The sequence below is a fragment of the Callorhinus ursinus genome, unplaced genomic scaffold, assembly GCF_003265705.2.
Source record: "Callorhinus ursinus isolate GAN/ISIS: 27379988/994484 unplaced genomic scaffold, GSC_fseal_2.0 scaffold60, whole genome shotgun sequence".
In the NCBI taxonomy this organism is placed as follows: Eukaryota; Metazoa; Chordata; class Mammalia; order Carnivora; family Otariidae; genus Callorhinus; species Callorhinus ursinus.
The window spans coordinates 788463-799751 of NW_027397122.1; the positions used below are offsets into that span (position 1 = coordinate 788463).

Here is an 11289-nt window from a genome sequence, read left to right on the forward strand (position 1 = left end):
TCCTAAGGTGTGTGTGTATATATATATATATATACCACATCTTCTTTATCCATTCATCTATTGATGAGCACATGGGTTGCTTCCATATCTTGATGACTGTAAATAATGTTACAATAAACATAGGGGTGCACATATCTTTTCAAATTGATGTATTTTTTTCTTTGTGTAAATACCCAGTAGTAGAATTACTGTATCATATGGTATTTATCTAATCCTCTACTATCACATATTTCAGCCTCTATATTTAATATAGTGGAAAGGGAGTAGATGAAAAGCCACAACATCCCTTTCTTGTCTGATTGAGTAGAAGAGTGGAAGCGTCCCTTAGTAAAGAACAATCAGACATGTGGTTGGTTGCTAGGAGACCTGTTTCTGCCACCCATCCTATCAAAATTTCACAGTAGATAATAGAACCAACAGACACTTTTTTGTGAAATTAGAGTAGGGATAACTAATGTTTCATTCCAGATAATTACAACACGAAGCAGTAAATCTGAGGGATAGTGTTTTAGAGATACCCTGAATTTCCTAGACCATTACCCTAATGTGGGTGGGCAACTATGCTGCTGAGAAGAGTCTAAAATTAGTTGAAAGAAAGAGTTGATGCTAAAACGTGGTCTTGACCAGGATGCAGATAACAGCAAAGAAGCTTACAAGATGGAGTTCAACTGAATTTCAGCAGATACTCAGGTAGAGAAGAACTAGCTACTTCATGAGTACAGTTGAGTTAGGCAAAGACCAGAAGACCTAACTGTACATTGCACAGTTGTGCATTGTGGAAGATAAAACTGCAAGATGACCATCTTCCAGATGCATTCTTTGATTCAATGTTATGACTCAGGACTCCCAGAACTGAGATGTCTTTTGGAGGAAGGAAAAGCGAGAAATGAGGAATACCTAATATTAGAATTAAAATAGAATAACTCCAAAAACTCTTTTAGTACAATTCAATTATTTTCTATTATGCAGAAATCAAGACTCAAACTAAAACTTCAGGAAAGTTTTAGAAGAAAACAGTTATATAATTTTTGTAGAACCAAAATTCTAGTCTAGGAATTAATCCTTATATTAGAATGAAAATCATCTCACTGGCATATGTGCTTCCTTCTGGGTTATAGTAGACTCCTTTTAAAATCAATTTCATTGGATAACATAACAATTAGATAGTGAGCATCTCAGGAGAACTGCAAACTCTCCAGAACAGGCACGATAAAGGAAGGGCCAAAAAGTTATGTAAAGGCTAATAAAGGGCCGGTAAATCTAATCTTCATTTTGTGCTACCCTTCTTAAGACTGAGTTGTCATTGCATAGAGAGTCAGATCCAATTGGAAACAGGTCAACAAATATTATATTTCATGTGTATATGACATATTATATGTATTTGCTGTATTTCATAACAAGTCACTTCTCACTTATGATAATTGTAATCTAATTTTTTAAAGTTTTGCTCAACAATATGTTTTGTAGAAATATTTTGAAATGTTGACTTTCTAAGGTAGCTGTTTTTTTTATCAGTTTGCATACATATATCCCATACATTTAAATATATAAATATGTAATACGTAAGTTGGAACTACTAAATACAATTAATGAATTAATGGCAGTGTACATTATGTGAAAAGGAAAAATTGATTTCACATTTACCTCCCTTGATGAAAGCCTGAAACAGGAAGATCATCTTCTCAAATTCCTATTCACTTTCCTTATTGTTCTAGTTCCTTGATTATAGATGACTATAATTATGGTGGATTTAAAAATCTTGTCTGAAAATCCTGTGTGAACTATCACCCATGACATTATGAAAAATTCAAAATATATAGGAATCACCCAGGGATCTTTTTACAAGGTGGATTTCTGGGTTCCAGCCACAGAGACTGTAATTCAGTAGACCACCTACTGCTGATGTTGCTCATGTTTGGACCACACCTTGAGGAGTACTGGTCCAGTTCACAGACTACACTTATTCCTAAATGGAATAACTAACTCTGATGGAGCATGCACTTGGATTCCACTTTTGCTCATAGTTTTTGTTTTTTTTGATAAGATTTTATTTATTTATTCATGAGAGACAGAGAGAGAGAGAGAGAGAGAGAGAAGCAGAGGGAGAAGCAGGCTCCCAAGGAGCAGGGAGCCCAATGCAGGACTCGATCCCAGGACCCTGGGATCATGACCTGAGCCGAAGGCAGATGCTTAATCATCTGGGAGCCACCCAGGCGCCCTGCTCATAGTTTTTGTAACCTCTAAGAACTGACTTCATAAACTATTTCTCTCTTTAAAACTCTCCTCTTTTAGCTCTTTCCTCTAAGATTGGAAACACCTTATTGTTAAACAACAGCAATAACAGTATCTCCTTTCCCTCCTCCCACCCTCCTTTCCTGCTGCTGCTTCTCTCTGCCTGCCCCACCCCTACCTTTCTCAACCAATCTTCTTATAGGCAGAGCCTGCTCTTTGACCTCATCCCTCTCAATGCCTGATAACTCAAGGCATGAAATCTGCCATAATTCGCCCTGCAGCGCAATAACTGACAAAAATCATCTGATGCTCAACACCCTGTCAAGTACAATGGGCTCTTGCTCTTCTTATTTTACTTATTTTACTATAGTTTGACCAAGTTATTGTTTATACTGTGGGCCACTCATTGCAACTCTATTCTCTTGATCCCATTATCAACCTCTCTCATGGTTCTTCTTACCCTTTAAGTTCTCACTTTTCTGCCTTTTCCAAAAGATCCTCCACTTCCTCTTTTGTGGATAACACATCAAATTCTCCAACATTCTGTCTTTAGCCCATCCTTTTCCTAATTATGTGCTGTCTGACTTCTACTTTTGTCCTGACATCCTTCCTGAGTTTTGGACTCATATGCAGAAGTATTACCCTGGATTTCCATAATTAAGCTTAAGCATATTTAATAATTCCCTTTCCAAACCTATTCTTCCAGTCTCAATATGTAGATCCATTTCGTTCTAGCTCAATCATGAAAGCCAGAAACGTGGCATTCAGCTTCCCACCATCCCCATGTCTAGCCGTTCTTACTTCTTTAATGCTCCTAAGTCCTGTTCTCACCAGCTTCACATTTACTGTTGAGTGGGCACCATCTCTCATTTGGACAATTACTGTGTCCTTCTAATTGTGTTCTCTGCCTCTTCTCTTGTTTGACTTCTCAATTTTACCTTGTAGACAGGTGAATTAGCTATAATAGGAGTCATGATCACTTACTAAAATTCATCGAAGATCCATCTACCTTATATTTATTAGTCTGGCAAATGTTGAAGTTACATTATTTCTCCAGGTGCATTTGTGAATACATCTTACTTTGCCCCTTACCTGTGAGTAAGAGTGAACAAACACTGTTGTATTTTGCCAATAACTCTCTGCCTACTTAGAATATACTTTGCTTCATTTCTTCGTATTAAAAATTTTAATATAGAAAAATTTACAGAGTTATATAACAGAAACATACACCGAGAATTACTTTTTCCTTTGGATTTTTTAAAATTAGAGTTGTGCTACGTTTTTAGATTAGAATTTGAAAGTGTTCATTCTACTTTTGCTTCTTACTTTCATTGTGATAGTAAATAATTATCTTTTGCCTGCCTGGTTTCTACACCTTGAAAATGAACATAGTCATTGTGCAATCTTCAGAATGACTTAAGAATTAAATAAAGTACATTTGGTAAAGTACTTGGAAAAGGTGCTTGACACATGGAAGATGCTCAGTAAATATTGGCTTGAATTACTGTTTTTCTTTTGTTGTCTTTAGTTATTATTATTAATAATTTTATCAGAATGGCATTTCCTTATCCATGAAATGGGCTATCTCATTTTTTGCTTCATCTTTTATGTATTTCAATGTTTTTATAACTTTTTTCCAAAATTATTTTTCTAAGTAGACTTTTTTTTAAGATTTTATTTATTTATTTGAGAGAGAGAATGAGATAGAGAGAGAGAGAGCACGAGAGGGGGGAGGGTCAGAGGGAGAAGCTGACTCCCTGCCAAGCGGGGAGCCCAATGCAGGACTCGATCCTGGGACTCCAGGATCATGACCTGAGCTGAAGGCAGTCGCTTAACCAACTGAGCCACCCAGGCATCCCTAAGTAGACTTTTTTGATAGGAAAAGGTAAAATATCTTACTGGCACTTATATTTTTCTAAGTGGCTACTGCTTTTACAATGCTGTCAGTATTCCCATTTTTAAATTTATCCATCAAATCAGCATGCTCTACAATTTGTCTGTAGAGTCCTTTGCATTTTCTGGATAAACAAAGTAAAATTTTAAAACAAGGAAAAATTAGCTTTTTCTTTATAATCTTTTGCTGCTTTTTTTCTTGTTTCGTTGTCTGTCTTGAATTTCTAATAAAATATGGTGACAAGATGCTGTCCTCGCCCAACTTTAGTCAGGTTGTATTTGACAAGGTCTTGACCTTGGCCCCTATCCTTGCCAGACGTGCATAGTCTAGTTTTAGCAAGAACCCTGATGTTAGTTTAGATGGAATCTACCCCAACCTTATTAAGTGATGAGTCTCAATATCTAGTCAAATTCCTCATCCTCCTCTCCTCAGATCTGGTCATCCTGGCCTGCTTCCGCAAGAATCTCCTCTGATATTTGATGTCTCTTTTTAGTAATTTTCCATATGCTGAACCACACCCTCACACACATCTGAATAAAATCAGTCTTTATCCCTTTAAGGAGAGTCTGGAGCTGGTTCTGTTTGGTTCTGTTCACACAGGTGTGATAATGGTTATGACTGGTTTCCACCTGAATTTAATTGGAACACTTCTAAAATGGAACCTTAAGTGTGAAGTTTACTATAGGTTTTATAAAAAATATTTTTCATTTCAAGTTTTATTTTTTTCCCTCTACTCAGAATTTTTATCACTGGTATGTATTAAATATCTCAGAATATTTCATTGTTAATGTTTGCTAATTTTATTTTGTATGTATTTTCTTATGTTCTCCTAATCATTTTTTTAATGGATTTAAGCATTAAATCCATTAATGGGATGATTTACATGAATAGATTTATAATGTTGAAATATTTGTCTGCACACCTGAGGCCAAATTTGCCTAGTAATGGTTTTTCGAGTTTTAATTTGCTATCTTTTTTTTGTCTTTTAGGATTTTTTTCATCTATGCTCATAAATTAGATTGGGCCATAATTTTCTATTTTTTGTCTCTATTTGTCTTATTTTGGTATCAATGTTACAATACCCTCATATAATGAAATGGATAATTTCATTCCTTTTCAAATTCTCTGAATCATCTTGCAATTATTTCTTCCTCATCTTTCTTGAGGTTGGCAGAACTTGTTTATAAAGCCACAACTGTAATGAGATCTTTTTGGTGAAAAAGTAGAGGTGACAACAATTTAATTCCTCTATTTCATTGTTTTACGTAGGCATTCTACTCATTTAAAAATAAATACTTTTAATTTGTAAATTTCTAAAGACTCTTTTCATAACAAAATAAGTTCAAAATAAAATATTGGCCTAATTTGTTCAAAGTATTCTTTAATAATTAAAAATATTCTAGCTATAGTCATGCCCCAGTTTTATTTCTCATAGTGTTTGTTTAGGCATTTCTATTCTTATTTAATTATTTCTGTCTGCAGTTTATCCTTCTGATGAGTTTTGCTGTGGCTTCCCCTGCTGCTGTTGTTTTTGCTGTTGTCTTTAGAACCAGTTTTGGTTTGTAGAGGATGAAGGACTTTGCAGATTGCTACTTTGTATCCATTCCCCTTCAACATTTCCAAGAGATCTCCAACTTGTTCAGTTGTCTATTCTTTTCCAACATTGGGACTCAGAGACGTTAACCCTAGCCTCATCTACCGGGATGGATCTTGTCAGACTAGGGTCAATTCTATCTTTCCAGAGAGAGATTAATTCTCAGATGAGTATGTGAACACATTTGGCCCAATGTCATGCTAGCTGGTATTTGGAGGGGGTTTGAGCGCGTTCTTGTTTGTTTATTTTTGTGAGCTAGTGAAATCTGTGTTTTTCTTCTTCAGGATTTGTACTGCACAAATGAAAGAGAGTTCTGGGAATACTGTGGCATCTACCTGTTTGAAGATAAAGAAAAAACATGGATGGGAAGAACCAAGAGAACTGGAGAAATGGACCTGAAGTCACTAGAAGCAGCAGCCTTGAATCCCATTTCAACTCTGCCTTCATGTGCAAGTGTGATGATCAATATTAGGTTTCAGTGTGGCTAGATGACGGTGACTGGTTGTTTGGTCAAACACTAGAAGCTGATGAGAAGTATTTTTTAGATGTGATTAACATTTAAAATAATTTTACTTTAGCTGAAGGAGATTACTCTTCATAATGTGGATGGGCTTTATCTAATTAGCTAAAGGCATTAAGAGCAAAGACTGAAGTTTCTCAGAGAAGAAAGAATTCTACTTCTAGAATGCCACATAGAAACTCTGCATGAGTTTCCAGTCTTTGAGTTTAATACTGGCATCAAATTCTACCTGAATCTTCAGGCTGACAACTTGCCCAAGATTCAGACTTGCCACCAGCCCCTACCATTGTATGAGTCAGTTCTTTAAATATTTCACTCTTCTTCTTTCTTGTTTCCAATATATATCTAATCTATACCTACATCTGTATTATAGAGAGAGAGAGAAGAAATAAACTGTAGCATTAATACTGGACTTAAAGGATATTTTTATGTTAAGGCTATTATTTAGAGCCTTAGGTCTTTGGTTTCAGTGAAGCTTTATTAGCCAGTACTGAAATTTAAAAACAATATTTAGGAAAGCACTTCCGGGGGCGCCTGGGTGGCTCAGCCCTTAAGCGTCTGCCTTTGGCTCAGGTCATGATCCCAGGGTCTGGGGATGGAGCCCCGTGTCGGGCTCCCTGCTCAGCAGGAAGCCGGCTTCTCCCTCTCCCACTTCCCCTGCTTGTGTTCCCTCTCTCACTGTGTTTCTCTCTGTCAAAAAAATAAATAAAATCTTAAAAAAAAAAGGAAGCACTTTCAGAATAATGGGGTTAGTTACCTCTGAAAATTTACTCCTCTATAAAAGCATGAGAATGCTGGCAAATATTATTAAAATCAACTTTTACAGAATTCTGTAAATTAACCAAAAGCTGGCAATAATCCAAGGGATATTTATTCATGACAAATGGCTGAATCTCAGTAAGATTGAGCTTTGTGAAATGTTAAATTGCCCTTTTCCCCTTCTGCTGTCCCTAACTCCAAGGGAGACTTACAAACCAACAGTCTTGTAATAATGGTAGCCATGAGAACCAGCAGCCAAATACCTGTTAGAGAGAGAAGAATAGGTTTGGAGCTTTCCCAACCACCCAAATAATTGTTATTATTTCACTTATCTGGCAGTTACTTGAAATACCTCACACTGGGCTTATTTGTATTAGAAGTGATTTAGTGTTTGTTCAATTCTTTTCCATGGCATGTTTGGGAAAAATCAGTGTCAATTGGTTTAACATTGCAGCTGCCTCAGGTGGTGATGTAGCTCGGGTGAACAAGAAACTAACTGAAAAACTTAAAAGGAAAAGCTGTGGCATGAGACAAAGATAAAGAGCTTTGAAAAGTTTTGACATATTCTTGGGAATCTAGAAAACCACATTCATGCACAGGATTGGGCACATGCTGAAAAGAGATCCGAGACTGTCCTAATCTCTTTCCTCTGGCTGATCTTGAGGTTCTGTGAAACTAGGAAGTGAAGAATAAGGCAGTGTTATAAACTGTCTGCCAGAGGATTGAATGCATGCCACAAAAACCTTCAGCAAAAGTTAGGAGTCTTATTATTTTAAGAAAATCAATTTCCAATCATTAGTTTATCACTGACCTAATTGAAGAGTCTTCAGTGGCTATACATGATGAAGAATATAGACTTTGCAGAATTAGTATAGGAAAATCACTAAGCAAACAAACAATAATAACAACAACATGAAAAAAAAGCAACAACAACAAGAACAATAAACTCTGAGAAGAGGGGAATCTGATTTCCAGATTTGCTACATTATATCACTTTGAGCATCCAGTTTAAAAAAATATATAAGAAAAAATAAATAAAAAATAAATAAATAATAAATATATAAGAAATGCCAAGAAGTAGGAAAGTATGGCCAATAAGCACACAAAAAATAAGTCAGTGGAAATTGTCCCTAAGTAACTCAAACATTGAACTCACTAGACAAGAATTTTATGTCAGCTATTTTAAACATGTTCAATTAACTAAAAGAACCATAACTAAAGAACTAAAGGAAAGTATCTGAACAATATCTCACCAATAGAGAATATTGATACAAATGCAAATTATAAAAATAAACCAAACAGATATTCTGGAGTTGAAAAGTACAATAAATGAAATACAGTGGCTTCTGAATAGCAGAAGATTTAGTGAACTTGAAGGAAGGTTAATTGAGATTATCTAGTCTGAGGACCAGAAAATAAAATAAAAATAAAAAAATGAAGAAAAAAATTTAAAAAATAAATCTTGGAAATCTATGAGACACCATTGAACATATCCACATACAAATTTTGGGAGTTCCAGAAGGCAAGGCAATAGGGAAAGAATACTTGAAGAAATAGTGAAAATTTGTGAATAGTGAAATAGAAGAAATAGTCAAAAATTTCTCAAATGTGCTGAGCACTGTTACTATACACATACAAAAGAACTAAAAAAAAAAAAAATCTCCGAGTAGAACAAATTAAAAGAGAGTCACTCCTAGACACATCATAAAAAAACAAAAACAAAAACATCAAAAAACAAAATCAAGTAGAGAATCTTGAAAACAGCAAGGGCAATAAGACTCTATGCAAGGATCAACAGATGCAATAGGATTAACAAATGATTTATCATAAGAAGCCATGGGCGAAGGGTGCTTGGGTTAACCAACTGCCTTTGGCTCAGGTCATGATCCCAGGATCCTGGGATCAAGCCCCACATCATGGTCTCTGCTCAGTGGGGAGCCTGCTTCTCCTTTCCCTCTGTCTGCTGCTCTGTCTGACACTCTGCCTACTCATGTTCTCTCTATCAAATAAATAAATAAAATCTTAAAAAAAAAAAGAAGAAGCCACAGAGGGAAAAAACAGTAGGATGGCATATTTAAAGAGCTGAAGGAAAATGACCACCAACCAAAATTTAATATCCAGCTTCAAAGATGAAGTAGAAGTTACAACATTTCCAGATAAAGAAAAACAGAGGATTTGTCTCAGATCTGGTTTACAAGAAATAATATAGGGAGTTTTTCAGGCTGAAATAAAAGAATATTAGATAGTAATTAAACCCATATCAAGAAATAATAACAGCAGGGGTTGGTGAACACGTGGAGATTTAGGGGGAGATACTTGTCTGGAGAAGGCATGGAAGCTCTATGCTCTGGAGCTATGCATCTATCTGACTGTTCCTGAGCTACATCCGCTTTACAATAAATCAGTGATCTAAAATATGGCTACACAAAACTTTCTGCAGGAGAACTTCTTCTTGATGAAAGGAAGAACCCAGATACACAGTATGGTGAACTCACTGAAAAGTACATTAAAGATGGAAAGATGGTGCCAGTTGAGATAACTATCAGTTTGTTAAAGAGTGAAATGGATCAGACAATGGCTGCCAATGCTCAGAAGAATAAATTCTTAATTGATGGGTTTGCAAGAAATCAAGACAACCTTCAGGGTTGGAAGAAGACCATGGATGAGAAGGCAGATGTGTCTTTCATTCTGGTTTTTTACTGTAATAGTGAGATCTGTATTGAACGATGTCTTGAGAGGGGAAAGAGTAGTGGTAGAAGTGATGATAACAGAGAGAGTTTGGAAAAGAGAATTCAGACCTATCTTCAGTCAACAAAGCCAATTATTGACTTATATGAAGAAATGGGGAAAGTCAAGAAAATAGATGACTCTAGGTCTGTTGAAGTTTTTGATGAAATTGATAAGATTTTTGACAAAAAAAGGTAATTCTGAATGTGAAAGCATCCTCGAAATCATGCTGGAATGTTGCTTTGATAACTGCTATTACAACCCCTTTTTAAGGCAATTTTAATCTTTCATAATTACATCTCAATTAACAGCTGGAAGTATGTAATAAGACAAATTAAATTTTTTATCTTAGATTTTTTTTGGTTACAGGAGTAGATGGTGAATTCTAGTCTAACTTCATCTTAGCTACGGTGTTCAGAAAACAAAGAAGGATATCAGCTAGTTCTTTGTTTTTACTCAGAAAGCATATCCCTCTCATAGATTGTGCTTTCTGTGAGCAAAACTTTTTAGTAAGTGTGTATATCCCTTTAATAATTACAACGTTAGGATTAGGGATTCCCCACTTCCTTGTTTTCTTGCAGGTTTCAAATTTCCAACCTGTTAAATGAATTTGTAGACCAAATTCCAAAGGAAATTTTTGTGTAGTTGGTTCTTGCAAAATGTGTTTGATAAACTCATAAAATGAATTTCTAGAAGTGTTTTAGTATTTATCAAATAACTGACCATTTCCTATAGAAAGGTAAGAAAACTTAAGTTTTGTTTTATTACAACTTATACAAAGTAGTGTGACAGGGCATCTTCTTTGCTTCCAGGGATTGGGACGGGGTCACTGGGGTTCAGAGCCTGGTAGAATTGTTAGCTTTATTCTGACATAAATCTGAAGGTAAGGGGCAAGATCACATCTAATGACCTGTGTTCCTATGCTCTATTAATAGTGTTATTAATGATTAAACTGATCTTAACAAAATTCCTAGCAGTGGAACTTTGAAATGTATATACTAGGTTTATGGTCAATGATTTGGTTAGTGTTTTAGTAACACTTCATTCAAAGTGTTTTTGAGGGCGCCTGGGTGGCTCAGTTGGTTAAGCGACTGCCTTCGGCTCAGGTCATGATCCCGGAGTCCCGGGATCGAGTCCCACATCAGGCTCCCTGCTCAGTAAGGGAGCCTGCTTCTCCCTCTGACCCTCCCCCCTCTCATGTACTCTCTCTCTCTCTCATTCTCTCTCTCTCAAATAAATAAATAAATCTTTAAAAAAAAAACAAAGTGTTTTTGATTGTTTTCTAGACTAGATGCAGGGTTGGTATGAAATAAAAACATCTAATGGTTAATTTTCCATTGTGTTTTATTTTCTTGAATACTTTTTTCAGTTATTTGTTTAAAGAGTTTTAAAAATCATTGCATTTTGGTCAGAAAAATAATAAATATATCTTATAAATGTTGAAAAAAAGAAATAATAACACCATAAAGGTAAGTATAAGAAAAATATAGAATAAAGGGAAAAATAATCTTTTTCTTATATTTACAGCTGAATAAAACAGTAAATATAAAACTGTGTTTATGG

The 11289-nt window shown here is 35.4% G+C and overlaps 1 protein-coding gene across 1 annotated transcript; it reads left to right on the top strand.

Annotated features, from left to right (window-relative positions):
• Positions 1-4370: 4370 nt before the first annotated feature.
• LOC112809732 (UMP-CMP kinase-like) lies at positions 4371-9992 on the top strand. Its single transcript, XM_073885039.1, has 3 exons — positions 4371-4412; positions 6005-6198; positions 9405-9992. The coding sequence occupies exons 1-3, from the start codon at positions 4371-4373 to the stop codon at positions 9922-9924; spliced, it is 756 nt and encodes a 251-aa protein (XP_073741140.1). The 3' UTR covers positions 9925-9992.
• Positions 9993-11289: the final 1297 nt, after the last annotated feature.